Source organism: Cervus canadensis, chromosome 22 (genome assembly GCF_019320065.1).
Source record: "Cervus canadensis isolate Bull #8, Minnesota chromosome 22, ASM1932006v1, whole genome shotgun sequence".
Taxonomy (NCBI): domain Eukaryota; kingdom Metazoa; phylum Chordata; class Mammalia; order Artiodactyla; family Cervidae; genus Cervus; species Cervus canadensis.
The window spans coordinates 44,055,569-44,076,843 of record NC_057407.1 but is presented as its reverse complement, the minus strand read 5'-3'; the positions used below and the strand labels follow the sequence as shown (position 1 = coordinate 44,076,843).

At 41.7% G+C, this 21,275-nt stretch overlaps 2 protein-coding genes across 8 annotated transcripts in view; one reads left to right on the top strand and one right to left on the bottom strand.

Moving 5' to 3' along the window:
* Positions 1 to 439: 439 nt before the first annotated feature.
* Positions 440 to 3,301, bottom strand: LOC122424388 (translation initiation factor IF-2-like). Its single transcript, XM_043442135.1, has 4 exons — positions 3,033 to 3,301; positions 2,648 to 2,934; positions 1,660 to 1,726; positions 440 to 632 (listed from the first exon to the last, which is right to left on the bottom strand). Exons 1-4 carry the CDS (start codon positions 3,299 to 3,301, stop codon positions 602 to 604), a joined length of 654 nt encoding a protein of 217 aa, XP_043298070.1. The 3' UTR covers positions 440 to 601.
* Positions 2,779 to 21,275, top strand: part of SNRK (SNF related kinase) — a 66,378-nt gene continuing 47,881 nt past the window's right edge. The window contains exons 1-5 of one of the 7 annotated variants that reach the window (XM_043442092.1): positions 2,814 to 2,939; positions 3,580 to 3,718; positions 6,037 to 6,086; positions 16,121 to 16,182; positions 19,754 to 20,441. In XM_043442092.1, the coding sequence (XP_043298027.1) occupies positions 19,853 to 20,441 (589 nt within the window). In that variant the 5' untranslated portion in view covers positions 2,814 to 2,939; positions 3,580 to 3,718; positions 6,037 to 6,086; positions 16,121 to 16,182; positions 19,754 to 19,852. Of the gene's footprint in view, positions 2,940 to 3,008; positions 3,070 to 3,579; positions 3,719 to 6,036; positions 6,087 to 16,120; positions 16,183 to 19,753; positions 20,442 to 21,275 lie in introns of those variants that run through there. The other 6 variants (XM_043442089.1, XM_043442096.1, XM_043442093.1 and 3 more) reach the window with 6 other exon arrangements.

Genomic DNA, 21,275 nt, shown 5'->3' with positions numbered 1-21,275 from the left:
ATCCTCAGTCTCTGTTGTTTTCAATATATTTGAAATGTTTTTATATTATGAAAATTAACAATATCTAGAGACGATATAACCTTGTTATACATGCTGCTTTAAGGGGGATAGTCCCAAGAAGAAAATGGCAGTTCTTTCATGAATCGGCTTGCTTTTCACATCTTAACCTAATTTGTAGCATCTCCCTGGTTGCCTTCCAATAAACAGCAACTTCCCTAAATCAGTGGCATTATGTTATTTCAGAGATCTGAATCACAGAGAATGTAATCCAAGCCCGCATGCTCCATCTTGTCATTTGTGTGGAGTGCTGTATATCTAATTAAAGCTTCTTACAGGTCCATAAAAAGACCTAACATTAAAAAAGCAGTCTGGGTTGGGGAAAACCCCAGGGCAGACTGAAGAAGGGGGTTCTCATTAACAATGAACACATTTGCTTAAATTCAAAGTTAAGTAATCATATATTTATACTTGAATATTTAAAAATATTGCCTAAGCATAATCAGATCATGTTACAACATTGATGGTGTGGAACTGAAAATGGGTCATGTTCTTGCCAGCAGCACTCCAGCTTCCCAAGAAACACCGGAGATGAATAAATGATTCACCATGTGGCCAGGACTGCAGCCTTTTCTCTGGAAGAGAATTCAAGCCCACTTTATTTAAACCAAGGTATTATTCTGTTCTTTTTTTGTTTGTTTTTATTGTTTTTCTATTCTTGTGTCCCGTTTTCCTTATAGAATTTATTCAAAACCTGAGTTACGTATTTTCCAAGGGTTATCTATTAAGACATTGTTTTGTGATGATTGCTTTATCTCAGGGGCTACAGACCTGGTGGTGGAGGTCTTCAACCACTGGCATTCCCTTGGGAGACCATTAGAATGGTATCTTTTCCCCTTTACTTGGCTATGGGGTTCCCTGAATAGTGATACCCTCCTAAGGAGAAAAGTGCAAGGCCTCACCACTGTTTTTCAGCAACAAAGGAATGAATTCCACAAGCTCCTGCTGGACATACTGCTAGAGTTAGAATGTGTGTCAAAGCGAGATGATTCTTTGAAGGTCTTTGTAAGCCAGTGTTATCCCAGGGATGGGGCCTCGACTCAGCCCCGAGGGGCAGAGGCCCATAGCCCAAGGCTTTTCCCAGCCAGTGACATCACCCCATGCCAGAGTGTTAGGGTAACTTGGAGTCCTCTTTTAACCACCCCCCCCCTTTTTTAAAATAATAATAAGCCTTTATTAGATACCTTTTACATAGCAAGACTGTTCTAATTATTTTATTTTTGTTTTTTTTTTTTTAAATTGGAGTATAGTTGCCTTACACTGTTGTGTTTCTGCTAGACAGCAAAGTGAATCAGCTATATTTATACATATATTCCCTCTTTTTGGATTTCCTTCACATTCATGTCATCACAGAGCAGAGTCTGTTCCACCCTGTGCAACCCCATGGACTGTAGCCCTCCAGGCTCCTCTGTCCATGGGATTCTCCAGGCAAGGGTACTGGAGTGGGTTGCCATTCCCTTCTCCCTTCCTGACCCAGGGATCGAACCTGCGTCTCTTCCTGTACTGCGTCTCCTGCATTGGCAGGCGGGTTCTTTAGCACTCCTGCCACCTGGGAAGCCCCCCTTAACTTTAACCTTCCCTTATTACTCTGAGTGTTTGTACCTCCCAACAATCCACTCTTGCTTTCCAGTCATCTTCGGACATGCAAAATAGATGCCCAGGAGACAGTCTGAAAAAAAAAAAAAAAAAAAAAACAGGCTTCTGACGTTTGCAGGTCGGCAGAGACAATTGCTCAAGCCATCTAGATTTCTTTTTTCCCTCCAGTCGATTTAATCACATTCGGAGCATCTAAACAGCTCACCCCCTCCCCCGCTCTCTACGCAGCAGTTTGTGCCCTTTTTTGCTAGGGGTCTTCTCTTGGGGGAGGGGTGGAGGGCTGGGAGAATCCGAAATGGAAAAGCAGGTTGGAGAATCTGGCATCTGGCGTGTCACTTATTTCCAGAAAGCAAGGGAAGCTAATCTCCATGGTGCGCCAAGCTTCCAAGGATAGGAGATGGGAGCGCCTGCCCTTCTCTCCCACCCTCCCAAACTCTCCACTCTGGCCATCGCTAAGCTCCATTTGGGATCCACCTGCCAGGTGACCATGCCGCTGAACCATCCGGGGCACGGTTAATGCCCGGCATGTTCTGAGTCCCTGACTTCACAGGCTTTAATACTTCTCACGACCTTTCGCCTTTTCACGCTTTTCCAGAGGAGGCACCCTGGCCAGGCAAGGGTCTCCTGCTGACCTTTAAAAGCCAGCGCTGTGTTCAGATGCTAAGCTTTTCTCTTTTTTAAAAATAGCAACAAAATCAAAACAGTTCCTTCTAATTGGGTTCCCAGAGAAGAAACTGTAGAGAAAAAAAATATGTACGTATATTCGTGAACGTATATTTTTTTCCCGCTCTTTGTTTAAACCTGGGCGGGAGATGGGGGTGAACCTTTAGACGGGTGAAGACCCCCGCCCCCAGACGCAGAGTCCCGTGGGGACCCGGTCCCTTCCCTCCGATTTCCGCCACGGCTCGGCTACTTTCTGGGCCATTGTCCCGTGGCCCTAGTGCTTCCTCCTCCATCAGCTTGCTCTCGCTCGGGCGCCTCGCCCGCTTCCTACCGCCAGCCGCAGCCCAGACTCGCCGGGGTCGGGGCGCTGCCAGGATGCCCTGCAGCAGCTCGCGCGCCGGAGCCCGCAGGTGCGCCCCGCCCCGCCCTCGCCGCGGCCCCGCCCCGGCGACCGCGTCACAATGACGCGCGTCCCGCGCAGGCGCATCTCGGTCCCCCACCCCCTCCCCGCGGCCGGCTGCCCGCTTGGTATTATGATTAGTGCTGGGTGCGGGGATTCGGCGGCCGGGAGGGAGTTGTCGGCGCCGCGGCCGCTGCGGACGGAAGCCCGCCTGCTTGCTGAGGTAGGGGCGAGCGCGCAGTGCAGCCGGGAGCGGCGGCCGTGGGAGGGGGACGGGCTAGCCTCCGCCGCCGAGTGGCCTCAGCGGTTGCCGGGCTGGGCGCCGGGGCCCGAGCGCCCGCCGCAGGCGGAAAGTAAGTTGCGCGCTCCGCGCTCCCCGCGTCGCGGGCCCGGGAGGACGCGGGCCGCTGGCTGCGGCGGCCCGGACTCCGCGCGGCGGCGGTGCGGCCTGATGGCCTGGCGGCAGGCAGCGGGCGGCAGCGGGGCCCGCATGGGAGCGGGCATTGCGGCGGCCGGCCACGGGCGCCCCGAGGCCCTGCCCTTGCGGCCGCGGCGGGATTGCGGCACCTCGGGAGGCGCCCGCATCCCCGCGCCCCGCCCCGGAGCGGGCCGAGTGCGGCGCCCGCGGCTCCCCGCGCCCAGGTTCTCTCGTACGGTGTTTTCCTCACTAAAGGTGTTTTTCTTTTTCAAAAGAATCTGGAGATCTGGCGCAGCAAGGGGATTTCTTGCTAAAACTGCAGTCGTACAATAGAATGGGGATATTGTCTGTAGAGAAAGGGCATCGGGGTAAGGAAGGAGGAGCAGTGTCGTTCCCGAGGGACAACTAGAATTTTTGATTGGAAAACCTCCGTTCTTTTCCATAGTCATCGCCTGTTGATTCCTTTCTGGACCGTTTTACAAAACCCTTCCTTCCGTTTGCTTGGACTTGGGATCCAGGAAAGTGACAGCCTTTTATCCTGAGTGGGGTTCCTGGAGCTGTGCTGTTCTTAACAGTTGGGTCAGGTAAAATTCGATAGCTGTATAGTGAGTTCGGTTCAAGTCCAGTATTTGGAGGGGTGAGGGGGCATTTGGCAGTAGGATTCTTCAGCTTCTGGACGTCTAAGGGTATACGATTTTTCACATTATCTAGTTACTTCCCCCCCTTCCATTTAATTGAGTACATTTTCACAATCTTAGGAGCAGGTGGTAAAGCTGACTTAATGCGTTTCACGTTTTATGGTGAAAGGTGAAGCGTGGCTAGCAGGTAATGGAACTGCAAATGTTCCGCGTCTTGATCAGATTCCACCTGATTCCTATCAAACACCAGATGCCTCAGTTTGGGTTTCTTGTATGGGGTTGAGGCGCTAGTCCCAAATCAGTCTAATTTATCAGAATGTGCATCAGTGTACTTTAAAGCCTGAGGTTGTCAAGGCTTATGTAATCAATTTGTTAATTTATAATCTTGTTACATTGCTCTCCAGATTTATAAAATCATTCCCTTAAGGAAATCTGTCCTCAACGTCTGCTTAAATATTTTTCTTGGAATTGGATTCCTGAAGAGGAATGTACTGTACTAGTGGTGATTAAAGCAAACTAATTAGACAAGTTTCTTCAAAAAAAAAAAAAAAATCACATTCGTTCTTTTATTCGACCAATTGTCTCAGGTAGGAAAACAGATGACATTCCCATTTTACAGAACTAAAAATGAGAGAAATGACATGACATTCCCAAGGTCACTTATTGAGGCAAGTCACTTACTGAAGCAGTATAGTAATTGAAAGTCAGGTGCATGGAGTTAACTTTTCTTATTTCTCCATCTTTAAGGTTTTCCTGGCAGGGGACTTTGCCACCTTTCTATTTTTTTTTTAAATTTGCACAATCAGGTTTTTGTTTGTTTGTTTGTTTTCTGTAGTATAGAAAAGTTATTTTCACTTTTTTTCCTTTTTTCTCTGCTCTTCTGAGTAAGTTTTTCTGTGTTATTGCAGTAAGATACATTTGTAGAAAACATACAAGGACTGAGAAGTTACGTAATTTTTGTTTTTCTAGAACAGAAGTAAACATTGGGCCGTTAAGGTTCAAATGTAATCCCATAATCTTAAAATGAAGGCTTTTGAATGTCCGTATTAAAATTGAAGGGCTTTCAGATATTTTTACTGGTTGCAGGAAATATTGTGTGTCTAAACTTTACTATGGGTGTTTCATATAGAAAGTGAAACTAAATAGAAGGAAAAAAATTTTTTTTGGAGCTATTGAGCAGCTCAGGTTCTAAGCATTGGTATAAATAAGGCTTAGTTGCTTCTCTGAAGCAGGTTTTCTGAGCCTAAGAATTCATTACACTGCCCAGGAAAAAGGTGCACTTTCCACATGGTTAGAATTTTAGGAATAAAAAACGTAGATGAGGAACTCTAAAGAATTGATTTTACTGCATGCCAGCTGTTTGCTTAACCACCAAAATTTAGAGTTTCTAGCCAAAATGCTGTTATGAGAAAACTGATTATTCAGAATATAGATACTTCCTAGTGTGTGTGTGTGTGTGTATGCAAGTCTATTCTTAGAGCAATTTAGGTGGAAGAGTTGAGTTGTTTGTAGCAGTTTTGAAGGTAAACTAAACTTCTGATCATTTATTCATGGAGCCTTTGTCTACTTTGGGGGCCCTGGGTTAGAGGGTGGCAATAGAAAAGTGAATAAAAATGAGTTCCTGTCTTTCAGGCTATTGTGAATTATATTTACACTGAGGTAAACAATGACAGTAGGATCAAATACTGTGATGAGGCATAGGCAAAACCCCTGGGCAATTTGACTGGGGAATGCCTCACAGAGAAGGCGATGGTTGAACCAGTCCTGGACAAGGTAGAGTTTCCAGGCAGAGAAAAGGGGAAAGGGCTCCAAGGGTTTAGGGAGGTTGAAAAGACAAGGTCAGATGGTGGAGAAATAATTTAGATCCAAGTGGGTGAAAGGAAGCTGAGGAGGTAGAGACTGTGCAGCTGTTTTTGTTTTTTTAAGGCTGTGGAAAGGAAGGGGGCAGAGAAGGGCAGTAGGTTTGGGGTTGAAGGGGATTTTGGTATTTTGCTTTAGTTTGGAAGGGGCCAGTATAAAACCTCTCAGATTGAATGACCTCATGAGTGAGCGCTGGAAATGCGTTGTCTGGTCTGGATAATCTGGAGCTGTGTTATTCTCACTGCAGATCATTTCCTCATCTTGTTTTCCTGTGTATCTGCTTTGGGTTGAGGCCTTCCATCCCGTGGGGAACCATTTCTTGCTGGTGGAAGGGGAGGAACCTGACTAAAGAGGATTCCTGCTCTACCTTCCCTGAATGTTTATTTCTCTGCCGTTACTTCCAGAGCCTCCTGAGATTCTACTTTGGCACCTGCAGCGTTTGGCCTCTGCTCAGGTAGGCTCTTTGCTGACCAGGCAGGCCTCTCTCCCCCTCCTTCCTGGTTGTGTCTGTTCCCCAGACTGCTGCCCTGTGACCACAGCAGCGACTTCAGAGTTGGAGGGCACTGGCTGCCCATGCACCATGTTTTCAGTTCTCGAGTGTCTCCAGGCTCAAAGCAAGATTGGGAGGAGGGGTGTCCATCTGAATGTCCCAGCACATAAGCCCTCAACTACATGTTGGCCTGAAATGTGATGGGAGTTATGAAATCAGTGCTCCAGAAATGCAGGTTACAGGACATGTAACTGGTCAAATCATAGCCTCACTGGCCTCAGTTTCTCATGCAGTTACCTGTCTCAAACCCAGAAGACTGTCAGCTCCTTGGAGGCAGAGATGCCTCTTCTTTGATTGCTGTATCCCCAGACCAAGTGTTATGCCTCATACGTAGTCGGTGTACCCAAGAAATGTCCTGGTGAAGAAATGTGAAAGATCTGAACTGTAGTTTGCTACCCACTAATGGACACCATACCCATTTTATCCCAAGGGGTTGGATAGAAATGGCTTCTCATTTATAGAATCCCAGAGCTAGAGGCAGATCTTCCACTCTAGAAAAGATGCTCAGGAGATGTTTGTTGCCGTCCTGTATTCCTGGTGTGAGTCAGTTCCCCACCTGCTACCAGTCTCCACTAGAGTCATTTCAGATTCCTGTCTGTGCTTTGCCCCCTGTGCATTGAGCTTCTGGATTCTACTTCCCAAGCGCGTCTCCTCTGTTACATCCTCCTCATCACTGCCCAGACTCAGGCTGCCCTTGTTTTTAAGTCTTTCATCACTTTTCTGGAAACATTTTTCACTAGTCTCCTCACCTGTGTTCAGGCTCTAGTCTTCCCCTTCCAATGTGATCTTCACTTTGCTGCCAGAGTGGTTTGCTCAGCTGTCATCTCTGATTGCCATTCCCCTGCTCAGGATTCTTCCTTGGCTTCTTGGTGCCAGCTTTCATTTGTTCATTTAATAAAGTGTATCTATATATTTCAGGCAGATGCTATACTCGGCGGGCCCAGGGATGCAGAGCTGAATAAAGCAGACATGTGTGTTACGCGGCCTGAATTTATCATGTAGTCTAGTGGGGGATACAGATTATTAATCACATAATCACACAAATAATTATATAACCACAACTGTGACACAGGCCGTGATGGAAGAGGGCATAGTGCTGTGAGAGTGCCCAGGAGCTGGTGTGCAGGCGGATGGGAGGGGAGGGAGAGGCGCTGGTCTGGGTGGTGGCCTCTGTGCTGGCCCTGAGGCATGGCAGAGGCCGGCCAGATGTGGGCAGCATCCACTCACGCGCAGGGACACGAGGACCTTCGGGTGTCCGGTCCTTCCCCGCCGATCTCTCACCTTGTCTCACACCCTGGGCTCCGTGTGGGTTACTGTCCCAGTCACGCTAAGGCCGCTTTTCCCCCTCAGCCAATCTCAGTTCTTAGCTTAAACAGAATAATGTCTCTGAGATGCCTCCTGTGAACTCCCAAAGGCAGATTTAGGGGAAAGAACACCTCTTCCAGCCTTCCAGTGAGACGTGTAAACAGCGTAGGGCAGTGGCCTTCCTGTTATATCCAGTGCAGGCCTTGAGGGGTAGTGTTCTGGGCCAGTGAAGGGTGAGGCTGAGGATGTCACAGTAAGATGGGGAACTTAGTATACAGCTCCTCTCAGATGTCAGACTCTCTGAAAGGGAAGCCAGTTGTGAAAAGCTGGGGGAAAAAATCTGGGTGATTTTAATCCCACTGACACATTGCTAATGTGTATTATCGCCTTTTGCTTTCATGATTGTCCCAGGTGGTGCTTATCTTTGTGTTATAGACAAAGACATGCCTGTTGACAGAAGTGGAATATCTCCTTGGGCCCCAAGTCCTGTGGTACTCTTTTATGCTATGATGCTGCTCCTCATGTTTGCTGAGTAAATGAATTTTGATAATTTTTAATGTGCACCTCTGTGGTTTAGACGAGAAAATTTGGCTCTGCGGCACTTTGAAATGTGACGCTTAGGTTGCTGTCCCAGCTCTTCTCTGATGTTCCCTCCCCTTCTATGTACAGACTTATCTCTTAGGTCATTATATTGTCTTCATATTGCATAGATAGGGGAAAATGTTTAAATAGTATATCTAACTGGGTTTAATATTTAGACACATTGGTTCTTTTGTGTTAAGGAGAGTATATTTTAGGTAATGTAGGTTTCACTCAGATGGTGTAAGGTATGTAGGTAAAGTTCATTTTAGATCTAGGACACTAGACTAACAAATATTCATTGGACAAGTTATGAAGCTTAGAGTGTGCCATATTTATGGGTCTCTTAAGTAGTCCAAATATTGCACAGTAATTTTTTTAATAGTAGACAAAAGTTAAGCGATTGAATTTAAGAGTTAAGCTTTGTGTTCTATCTCATTTTCTGCAGGTTAAACAATTCTCTCTTATTGGTATAAAGCATTATGAGTACTACAGAAGACATGTAGAATGACAGTAGTCAATCTAGTGTTTCAAGACATGATCTGATCCTTTGTTCTCCTCTTTTATGAGTATTTGCTAATCCTCTTGTGAAGGAAGATGCTTTGTTAGAAACAATTGGAGAGAATGTAATTTGCAAAGTACATTAAAATTGTAGTTTGGGTAAGGATAAATTTTTTAAAGCAGAAAATAGAACCTTCTTAAATTGTACTTAAATGATTTGCTTGGTGTTGACTGTTCTGTGCCATTGGGGAGAAATCTTGCCATAACAAAATTGTATACAAACTGTAAAGGTGAAGTTTTTTCCAAGGTGCCGTTGCACTTTTAGATGACCAGTAATTCTCAGTCTGTTTTTTGAATGGTTATTTGCCTGTTGTTTCCTTTCTCAAACTGTAGTTCTAAACATTTCAAAAAGTTCTTAATGGAATTGTTTGTTAATAATGTTTATTAGGTGAGTCCTTGGTGGCACTCTTGTTAGTTGATGGCTGGGTCAGAATTGGAGGAAAAACACAATTGTCAGAATAGATTTATTTTAGTGCTGTTGTTTTCCTGGGAGTTCGAAAGATCCAGATCAAAGTGGGGAGGCATTGTATTATTGCAGGAAAAAATACAGGACTCAGGAGTCAACTCAGGCAGCTCTTAGCTGGACGTAGGACTGGGACATAGAAAGACTTTATCCTGTTTGATCGTCCTCTCTTATATAAAATGGGTATGGTACTTCCATCACATTCCTGATGGTAAGGAATAAATTGTAGAACAAATGTAAAGAATTCAGTGCATACATAGATTCCCAGTAGTTAATTTGTTCTTTTTTTTTTTTTAATTGTTTACTCTTTTTGAAACCTGCATTTAAACAAAAGTAAACTTCTCAAATGGGCAGTTGTGGCAGTGAAAGATATTTTTAAAACTTGAAATGAGACAATGAAAAGAAATGTTAACTGTGGTTTTGCTGTAAGACTCATTTCTATATAAACCTGTAAACCTGTTTAGTTATAAGTTAGTAGGTTTTTAGGAAAGTAGTATGGGTAATAATGAGAGAATCCAGTAAGTCAAGACAAAAATTGGTATTTTATGGAATCTTAAGGTGAACACTCAACTTTTATAATTGGTTTAAATTTTCTAATGACCTTATTCTTCTGTTGCTTTCATGTTTAAACCTAGAGTTTTCCTTTCTTTTGAGGCCTCACATCAGCTCTGTGATGTGAAGCTGCTTCTGTGCATTTTTAACTCTTTGATGACACTTGAATTAATCTAAAGTACAATTCGAAGATAATGTGGTGAATTTAGTTTAGCAAGTTTTCCATTGATGTTGAGAGACTGAGAGTTCATCACAGTTCCCTAAATGGTGAACCACTAGGTAGTTTTCGGGATCAGCCTTCCTCACCCTGTTACATTTATCATCTCACTTTGCCCACCGGCCTGACTTCACCCCACACGGCCATGTGTACCCTGCTGTCCGTTTCTCCTATTTCCAGAAAGGGTGTCCCACTGCTCCTAGTGAGGGCTGAGGCCTGATCTGTGGGCTGCCCCGTCCTTGGGGGTCCTGGCTTTAGTATCCTTTGCCCTTCCTTTGACGTAACTTGCCCCGGTTTTCTTAGTCCCTCAGTCGTGGCCAGCTCTTTGCAGGCCCAGGGACTGCAGCACCCAGGCTTCGCTGTCCATCACTGCCTCCCTCCGTTTGCTCAGACTCGTGTCTGTTGAGATGGTGGTGCTATCCAGCCATCTCGGATAATTATCTTTTTGTATGTAGATAACTTATTTGTAAGATTCTAAAGGACTGGGGGACTGTATTGTCCCCCATAATTCATCCCCCACAATTAGGGCTGAAATATTTGCTAATAAAAAATTAGGCTCAGTGTTCCTGTTCCTTCCTTAGCCTGAAGGAATTGCATACTTTGTCCCTCAAAGGAGGCAGAATATTTCATTGAGTATGTGTGTTTATTAAGATTATATAAATATACATATATTTCAGGGAAATTGGTTTATTTCTTTGGTGTCAATTGAAAAGTAAGTTGAATGAATAATTATGTACAGAAATTCAAAATTTTAGTAACTTCTGTCTTTCCTAGATTATAAAGGCAGCACATATTCACTGCTAAAAATTTGAAAAGAACAGAAAAGCATAAAGAGAAAAAAATCTGTAATTTTAACATTTTTTTTAAGTATATATGCAGGCAGATTATATGTTTTAAAAAAATTTGGGATTCCCAAGCCATGAAATTTAGTGTGTGAATTTTTTTACTTAACATTTTGTTGTGACAATTTCCCATGAGATTGAATAGATTCAAAATATAGCAGCATAGTCTTGTGTTAGCATGCTGGTTCCTTATTGTAGACCATTTGGTTATTTCTGATCTTTTTTTTTTCACATATAAATGTCCCTGAACATTGTGACTAAATATTTGTCTATTTCTTTAAGCCATAAATCTATTAGTAAGATTATTAAATGAAGGATATTAACAATTTTAAGGCTTTTAATACAGGTATTGCCAAATTGCTTTTCAGAAAAGTAATCTGTGGTGCCAGCAATATGAGAAAATTCCCATATGCTTCTGCCTTTTAAGTCAAAGTCAGACATTAGGTGTTGATATTTTTGTTCATGGATTAGTTTTTCTTTTTTTCTTTTCCACATTTTTTTTGATCACTTTTTCATGACCATCTTTGTCACAGTATCAGCAGGGGGTATCAAAAAGATGATATGGAGTTAAAATGAATTTTGACAGTTATTAATAAAAGCTCTGGAAGAGAGATTTAGATTAAGATTTTAAATTCTCCGTAGATTCCACCTTACATTCTGTTTTCCTGGCAAAGGAGCAATTGTGGGTTGGCTTTATTTATTTTGGAGTAATTTCTACACACCAACTTGTGCTTAAATCATTATTTATTATGTGGACACTTTATACCAGAGCTGTCACCATACTAAATTTTAAAGACTCATTTACCCTCAGGTAGAAATGGTGACATGCCTAGCATTTTTCACCACTTTAATGAGAGGCAGTTCTGTGGAAGAATTTGAACTTACTACCTGTGCTGCTGGTCTAGGTTTTGTGGCTTGGATGTTAACCTTTTTCTCTGTACAAATACTAAGTGCTACTTTCCATCAGTCAGTTAATAGATTGTCTGACTCCTCCTTTCATTCAGATCCCTGGAATATAGCTTGTTATATTTAGAGGAAATAAAGATTTCTTAAACCAGCACTTTAAGGGATAGGATCTGTGTTGGCAACCCAGTCGCTGCCTTGAGAGACTCGAGCAGACTTTTCAGCCCGGCGTGCTGGTTACCTCAGGTGGCCCCAAGTCCGTTAAAATTCACTGCCTGGAAGAAAATTTTGAGGACATACTTTAGTAAACAGTGACTCTGCCTTCCCTTGGCAAATGCTTTATTAGACATTTGGAGGTACGTTTTTGCCTATTGGGCCATTTCTCATAATAAATGATTGACTGAAACCTTCTAATTTGCAGTTTCTGTCTTGATTCCATCCAGTGGCTCTAGACTGATGCTGATACCCACATAGTAATATTCAGCCATTCCAGTGAAGAATTCTGGATTCTTCCATAACTTGGGACCTATTGACTTGTTTGTGATGGTTTCTTCTTCTTTTTTCTTTTTTTGGCCATGCTATGAGACATGTGGGTTCTTAGTTCCCCGAGCAGAGATTGAACCCAGGCCCGCTGCATTGGAAGTGTCAGATCCTAACCACTGGATGACCCTGGTTGTTTCATCCTTGCCTTATAGCCTATGTTAATAATGCCCAGGAGGAGTACCAGTCCAAAAATGTGGAGTACTGTTTACTTTGGATGAAGAGAACAGCAATGGTGACTGCCGCTGGGATTGCATTTGTTTTTTTTGTTTGTTTGTTTGACTTGGAGGTTACTGATATTCCTGGAGGATTGAGTCTGTTGCCTTCTTTTCAGCCTATACTGTTTTTGTTATAGGTATCTTCGAAATTTTAGCAGTGAGATCAGGGCAGCAATTTTCGTGAAACGTGCATTAGTTCCTCTACTTGAGTTGACTTTTCTCTAAATGTAGGTTTAGTCTGACATTTCCCATGAGTAAGAGTTACAGTTTTCATATTTTTTCTGTTTGTGAAAGATACCAGATAATTTCCATGTTTAAGAAGCTTAAATACAGTTTTAGCATAGTTGTATAAAAACTCATCTTTTAGCTGTCTATATTGGAGGGAGAGCACTGGCACAGATCATTTTTTGAGGCATGTAAATTGTTTGTAAGGTTTTTCTGTGTTTGAATACTAGTGGTCTGGTTTAAAAGGGAAATGTATAATATCCCAAAGTGTAGAGAGGCTCTGGAGAGGCTTAATTTTTGCATATGGCCTTTTTTTGTGTGACCTGCTTTCTCATGCCATGGCTTGGCAATGATTACCCACACGGAGCCACCTTCGTTCAGCGTGCTGTTCCTTGCCTCTTCTGGGGAGAGGTGTGAGTTGGAGACCTGAGTTTGGTATACAGACCACACTCCGATGGTAAAGGTGTCAGTGAAAAGCTCGAAATGAGTTTTGACAAGAATAACAGGGTGCATTCCAAATTGACAGTAGGTTTAACAGAGGCTGGTTTTACAACTGTTTTCAGCAGCTTGCAAAATGTGTGTAGGGCCACCCACACTTCCTTCCTCTTCTCCAGCCACACCCGCACACTTCAGTTGCTTCTGCTGTCTTTAGTAAACTGGGAGAACATCAATGTATTCTTGCAGCATACACCAGTACGTGTTTCTCAAACATGAATTTACATATTACAAACACCCTGGACTGGATGGTCTGTTTCATTTAGGTCCAGCTGCGTCATATCCATGTATGAGCATATGCTATCATAAGTAAGAAGACTGCTTTAGAATGGCCTAATTTAGTGCTTTTGCTGTTTTAAAAGATGTCATAGTAGTTAATGTAGTCATTAAAAATAGTGATTCAGAAGAACATAGTGCATGGAAAATGTTCATCCTGTAGTAGACGAAAAAGTAGTCCTGTGACTTCATATACAATATCTTAGCTTTGTACAGAAGCCCAGATGTAAAGAATATAAACTGAAACCTGAAGAGAGGGTATCCTGGATGAGATTATAGACGTTTTTGGTTATCTATGGTGCTTTTCTGTATTTTCCAGATTTTCTAAGATGAACTTGTTTTGTGGAAATACTTAGAAAATGGTCACAACTTCCCCCCATCCCCAATGTGTATATATATATATATGTGTGTGTGTTACCCCATTTTGTGTCTGGCATGTAGTATACATAGAAAATAGTTTGGAAGGGCATGTCCAAAATGTTAACAGAGATTATCCCAGAGGGTAGAATAATGGATGATTTTTTTTTTAAAACTTCCCTCTTTTATATTGCCAATATATATGTTCTGATTATACTTTTTCTTACACTGCATAGATGGTTCTTTCATAATGAAACAAAAATACTGAAAGGAAAGTAATTGGTCAATTGAAAAAAGCAGAATACAAGATATAAAGTTATATACAAAATGATCACACCTAGGGTTTGGGGGAGGATGGATACATGCATGAGTATGGCTGAGTCCCTTCTCTGTTCACTGGAAACTATCACAATATTGTTAATTGGCTGTATTCCCAATACAGAATAAAAAGTTTAAAGAAAAAAGCAATTAGTTAGATTTTTGTGGGATGCTTTAATGAAAAATTATCAGACTTTGCTACCCAACTAGAGATTATAGAGATTATAGACCCAACTAGACCCAGCTGCAGCCCGCCAGGCTCCTCTGTCCATGGAATTCTCCAGGCAAGAGTACTGGAGTGGGTTACCATTTCCTTCTTCAGGGGATCTTCCCGACCCAGGGATCGAACCTGGGTCTCCTGCACTGCAGGCAGATTCTTTACCTTCTGAGCCACTAAGGAGTTCTCTGAAAACAGAAGAGATGGTAGCTCAGTAAATTCAGTCTCTTGAAGTGGAGTGGAAGACTGAAAGAGTTTCTGCCTGGGTGGAGGAGATTACTATCATCATAACCGTGGTAGTGGTGGTGTTAGCTAGTGTTTACGGACTGCTTCCTCTGTGCCAGGCTTTATTTTAAGCACCACCCTTATTAACTGATTTAATTCAGCACGATCTGGGCCATGCTCTTGCTACTGGTGTTTTCTAATGAGGAGACTGACCATACAGAGAGGTCAGGTTTTCCTCAGATCCAGTGGCTAGTGGCTGGTAAGCTGGCATTCAGATCCAGTCATTAGCCTTAACAGAACCAGCCCTCAGCCAAGCTGGACCATCACACTGCCTTGCCTGACTGTGGATGAAACCGTCTGTTGGAGAGAGAAGCAGGTGTGGGTAATGGGGGGAGCTATTATATCTCACTTGGAGCTGAAGGAGCAGGTCGGCATCCCAGAGCTCACCTGTCTCTAGACGTGGGCCTGTGCCCATGACTTTGCTTGGCTCACAGTCTGTGAGCAACTGTCTCCATTGCTCTTCATCCCCTCATTCCCAGCAGTAGACTTGTTTTCACAGCCCCCTTTCCTTCTTCCTCCTTTCTCTTTCCTACTTCCCCCAGCCTCTCACGTGCTCTTTTCCCCAGGCTCACACGAGCCTGAGCTTAAGGATTAGCTGGACTCACCTGTAGTGTGTTGTGTGAAGTGCCTTGGCCTCGTTTGGATATTTAGAACTTGAAGTTATTAATGTGATATTCCAGTGTTGAGGAAAGGCCTGCAAGGCTGCCTTAGTCCCCTCCCTGGCCACGGACTTCGGTATCAGTGGTCCTCTCACGGTCTCTTTGTTCGTGGAGTCTCTTCTTTACTCTCAGCTGGAAAGCCTCTAGTGCAGAGCTGTTGTGTGTGTCCCCCAGTGCTCGTGTTGATTTCTGCTGGCCTGCTAGAGGATGGGGTGTTGGAGAGGTTGCCCTCCTCGGCTATTGGAGTGGGTATTTCGTGAGCCAGAGAGGCTCCTGTTGGGCTTTGAAGCCTGGCTGAGCAGCTTGGAGCCGCAGGCTGCTGCTTGTGGGGCAGGTGGAGCCTCCTGGTGCCCACCCCGCAGACCCTGGTGAGGGTTCATTGCGTTGTGGATTCATGCTCATTACCCAGGAGGCATTTCAAAAACAGTGACTTTACTCTTCATTATTATAATTCCCTCCTCCTTCAAATGGGATAATCCTTTTACTCTGCCTACCTGGACCAATCTCCATGTATCTGTTCACTGTGAAATCAGTCAGTTCAGTTCAGTCGCTGAGTTGTGTCTGATTCTGTGTGATCCCATGGACTGTAGCTCGCCAGGCCTCCCTGCCCATCGCCAACTGTCAGAGTACTCAAACTCATGTCCATTGAGTCAGTGATGCCATCCAACCACCTCATCCTCTGTCGGCCCCTCTCTTCCCGCCTTCAGTCTTTCCCAGCATCAGTGTCCTTTCACTGTGAAATACCTGTTGCCTAAAGATTCCTTGAACGGCCTGTAATTGACAAACGGGAGAAAAATAATGGAAGACTGGGTCACTGAAAACAAATTCGCCATTTTTATTTGTCTGGGTCCACTCTGAGGGTTTATATTTTAACTTTCAGCAAAAGTTAAATAGAACTAAACTAATATCTTTGTATTTTCTTTTAGGAAAAAGAAGCAACTAACAAAACACAGTATTAACAAGGATTACTCCACGTGCAGTTTGCAGGGTATGTCTTGGAGCTGGCACAGTCGCCTTTACTTTACATAAGCCACACCTTAACATTCTCCATTGGTGTTCAGAATGATTTTTAGGCATTGCAAGATCCTCAGATATCAAAAAATGATTTAATTATTCCCTATGTTAAGTTGCTCAGTTGTGTCTGACTCTTTGGGACCACATGGACTGTAGCCCGCCAGGCTCCACTGTCCATGGGGATTCTCCAGGCAGGAATATTGGAGTGGGTTGCCGTTTGCTCCTCCAAGGATCTTCCCTACCCAGGGAGTGAACCTGGGTTTCCTGTGTTGCAGGTAGTTTCTTTACCGTCTGAGCCACCAGGGAAGCCTAATTATTTCCTGTAGTAACTCAAAATACACTTGATAGTATGATTAAACAGTATTTTTAAAGGTGTTCAATAACAAGGATATTTTTCCTCTGAACTTTCACTGATTTGTACCTTCCTGTTTTTTAGGTTTATAATTGTAGTTTGAAAGACACTGAAATTCACTCAGTCGTGTCCGACTCTTTGCAACCCCGTGGATCATCCATGGAATTTTCCAGGCCAGAATACTAGAGTGGGTAGCCTTTCCCTTCTCCAGGGGATCTTCCTAACCCTGCAGGAGACCTGGGTTCCACCCCTGGGTTGGGAAGATCCCCTGGAGAAGAGATAGGCTACCCACTCCAGTGTTCTGAACTAGAGAATTCCATGGACTGTATAGTCCCTGGGGTCGCAAAGAGTCAGACATGACTGAGCGACTTTCATTTCACTTCACTTTTAGGCAATGAAAAAGGGATATGTGTATCCAGAGAAGTACCCAAAAAGTGAATTCTTTGATAGTGAAAGCAATTAATCATTTACTACAGGATTGCTTGTCATTAAGAAGATACCCTATGAGATTTTTCCCCATGAACTTGCTAGTAGATTAAAAATTATTTCATTGTGCCCTTTTGCTAACCCAGTTTTGGAAAGATAAATGACAATGTGAATAGTGATTATCTGTGGGTGTCTGAGACCCTAAAAAAAGACCCCCCATATCTGTATATTCCTTTGTAATACATAACTCTTTAAAAAGTAATTAAAATGTAAACCAACTGAAATTTGTTTATAAAGCCTTGATTTCTGTGCCACTTTCCAGGAATACATCTAAAGTGATAGATGAAAAAGTAAATGTTACATAACTTGGGGGCAGCCTGAAGAAGCTTTTTTTTGAAAGCTAAAGTTGCATTTGTAAGCTTGTGCAATAGAAGCATAAACTCAGGTAGAATTTTAAGAGTTACTACTGCCCTTATAATTAATCAAAGTTAAAGATTTAAAGGTAGTTTTCTGCCCCATGGAGTTAGCTTAGAGTTTTTGTTTTTGGAAATTAAATATACTTAAATAAATTTTTTGGGGGGGAACTACTGTTCAAATAAAGCAAGATCTTTCCTCTTGGATTTTCCTGTTATCAATAAAATGAGCAGCTCAGATGACAAGGATAATACACGAAACAGAAGAAATTTGCTTTTTCTCCAAAGAGAAAGCCACATAAGCCGTATCTTAACAGTGCAGATTTCTCATTTTTAAAAGTCTCAATAGAAATAGGATTTTGTTTCTGAAATTAATTTGCAGAAACAGTGTAGAACAGTGGTTAAAAGAACAGGCTTTGGTGAATCTCAGCTCTTTAACATATTGGCCTTATAGCCTAGGCCAAGTTACTCACTGTTTTTGTGCCTCAAAATGAGACTAGTAATCCTATCTCTGAGGGCAATTTTCAATTAAATGAAGCACTCAGAATTACTTTGAGGGTAATTTACAATTACAGAGAAGTTTGAGGTGGCCCCAGATATGTGATTCAGATCATTTTATTTATTTATTTCTTGATTCAGATCATTTTAGCCTGCATGGGAGAATGACTGTGAGAATTTTTTTTTAACTTCCCGATATTATTATCGTAAAAATAATATTGTTTAGAATGGTCATATGTTTATAAGAGGTCTTCGCTTTGAAATAAGAATTTGGTTTGAATCTTAGCTTCAGCACTTATCTGAAACACAGTGCTTTCTTGGCTATAAAATGGGAATAATAGTGACCTCTTAGGATTGTTAAGATCCAATGACACAATCTAATTTGATTCATTTTTTGCAAATATATATAGTGGGTTTTCAGTAAATGTTAACTGTTAGTTTTTCTTCTGTTCTTTTAAGCAAAAATGAGATTTAAAGGTATTTAATGCTAGTGCTTAAAAAAAAACTTTTATGTACATACAGTTTAGGTTGTTGGGATATTTTCACATAAGTAGAGTAACTGCTCTAAGTGCTGTTAATAAAAAGTTACTGAAAATGTGAAGTTGCATATGGAAGCATTAGAAAAGGCTTCACTGCACGGATTAATGTGCACTGATAGGAAAGATCTAGTCTTAGGAGATGGCTGTATTTTTCATGGGATTTTGTTATTCTATTTAATTTTGGTAAAAAAAAATAATAGTGGGAGTTTGTGAGATTTAAAATGTCTTAATTTGTATAATTATATACATTTAAAAATTTTTCTGAGTCAGGATCATTTATAAGAACCTATTTCTGTATTTTAAGGTTTATACTATGTAGGTTAAGAATTTTAAACTCCATATAAAATGAGGTTTTTAAAGCCAAATAATCTTTAACATGTAAATAGTTTAAATGCATGCTTGTGTGTTCTTGAAATGTACGCACATCGTGGTAGGTTTTGTTTGAGAGTTGGAAAGCCATAATAGAGACAAACACAAAGAATAAGTACCTGTCAGTCAGCAAATATTAAAACATCTAATGTGTACCAGATACTGGTCTAGGTACTAGTGATGCAAGAGCAAAAAATTTACTTGTAAATATTTTGAAAAAAGTTGCATTTCAAAATGTGAAAAAATTTTGATTACTTGTTCTATATAAAACACTGTTCTTGGCATTAGCAGAGGGTGGAAATAAAACATGGAACCATAGAGTCCTCAAGAACCTTGAGGTCTCAGGATAGAGATGGTGTGTACTGAAACCTATAAGATTAAGGCCACCTGGGATGGAGGTGTCCTCATGGTGCTTTGGAGATACAGGGGAGGGAAGGTAGATGAAAATACCCCAGAAAACTAAACTGTACTCTTCTGGGAAAGTCACAAGTCTACTGAAGGGATTTTATATTAAATAGTGCTAATTTTGGAATAGCAGGAAGAAGTTGTTGGTTTCTGTCCAAGTGTATATTTATTGTGTTTTCCTTTTCTAGTCAGTCCCAGGCTTCTTTTTTAAGATGCTAATTGAAATTACTTTTGGAAAATATTCTTTAAATGCTTTTTAAAAGCGTATCAAACTTGCCAGTTTTCTTGTGACATCACCCAAAAATTGTTTCAACAGATTAACTTTGTATCAGTTTGCAAAATAAAATGGCACTTAAGTGATCAAGCTTTATAATGTAAACCCTAAATCTGTAAATAGGTAATTATAAATGCCCCTGACTGATTTACTGATTTTATGTTTCAATATATTTATTTCAAGCTTCTTATAAAACAAAATTTTCAAAAAAATGAAGCTATAAAAGGATAAGTCACAGAAAACTTAATTTTATTTCTCTTATTTTGTAGATGTCCATGACGATATTGAAAATGAATTCCTTATTTTCACCAGATATATGAGAAGATCCATTTTAAACAGTCTAAATATTTTTTCTACGTTGGGCCAGCATGGCAGGATTCAAGCGAGGGTATGATGGGAAGATTGCTGGATTATATGATCTGGATAAAACCTTGGGTCGAGGTCATTTTGCAGTGGTTAAACTTGCCAGGCATGTCTTTACAGGTGAAAAAGTGGCAGTAAAAGTTATTGACAAGACAAAATTGGACACACTAGCCACTGGTCATCTTTTCCAAGAAGTGAGATGCATGAAACTAGTGCAACATCCCAACATCGTACGCCTTTATGAAGTGATTGACACCCAGACCAAACTTTATCTTATCCTAGAACTTGGGGATGGAGGAGACATGTTCGATTACATAATGAAGCATGAGGAGGGACTTAATGAAGACTTGGCCAAGAAGTACTTTGCTCAGATAGTTCACGCCATATCTTATTGCCATAAACTCCATGTGGTTCACAGAGACTTAAAACCTGAGAATGTGGTCTTCTTTGAAAAACAAGGTCTTGTAAAGTTGACAGACTTTGGTTTCAGCAACAAATTTCAACCAGGGAAGAAGCTCACTACAAGCTGTGGATCTCTTGCATATTCGGCCCCAGAAATTCTGCTTGGTGATGAGTATGATGCACCCGCAGTAGGTAGGTACCTTTCAGTATTTGCTGTCTTGAATTCTACTGGCTGAAGTGTAGTTGGTCAAATCAGTTGTTGTTTATGGGAAAATAATTTCTAAGAGAATTTCTTTTAAATGGATCTTAGTAAACAATTGGGTTTCATGACTGCCATGTTTCCCTAAAGCTGAGTTTATTTTACCTTATAGATAGCTAATGTCTGAAGTATATTTGTTAGCACAAAAGAAAAAGAGTAAGTTACCTTTTAAGATAACCTCTCATCGGCCTGTTTTTTTTTTTAGGGTCTGAGTGCTTTTCCTATCTTTTTAGATACTTCTAGTTATTTCCTTCCTGTGAATACAGTCATGAGACCCATGTTAGAAAGGTACTGTGAATATTACAGTGTGTAGCGTGAAGAATTCTGGCATTGGGATCATTTATTGTGACCTTGAACAGTGTACTTGACCTCTGCTTCATTCCTCATCCATAGAATGGAATTAGATACAGGTATTGAATGTTACCTTGTTTACTTTTCACAGTGACTCCTGTGGTGGTTACTGTCTGTTTTCCTATATAAGATAGAAAGTTGATGACAGAGTGCCTACTGTGTGGTGAATTCCGAAATAGTTGTAGTTCTTGTCATTCCACCAGCCTGCTCCCTTCACTCCAACACTTTTTCACGCTCTCACTGGTCATGAGTTACTTAGTTGTGACAAAAGTGTTTATTGCTTTTCAGCTTGTGTCAGTTTTGTCCCCTTGGAATTATATTTGTTGTGAAGGTCATTTAGGAATTTATTTTCAGTTTTTAAGGATTTGTTAACCTGAGGGTGTGGTCAGCTTTTAAAATTTTGGGTTTAATCTTAG

Excerpts from the sequence above, each read along its gene's own strand:
- LOC122424388 (XM_043442135.1), bottom strand. The coding sequence starts at position 3,301 with ATGCGGGCGCCTCCCGAGGTGCCGCAATCCCGCCGCGGCCGCAAGGGC. Across the intron at positions 2,935-3,032 it reads CGCTCGGGCCCCGGCGCCCA|CAAGCAGGCGGGCTTCCGTC; the intron begins GCCCGGCAACCG and ends CCCCTACCTCAG. Across the intron at positions 1,727-2,647 it reads AGTCTGGGCTGCGGCTGGCG|ACTGTCTCCTGGGCATCTAT; the intron begins GTAGGAAGCGGG and ends TTTTTTTTTCAG.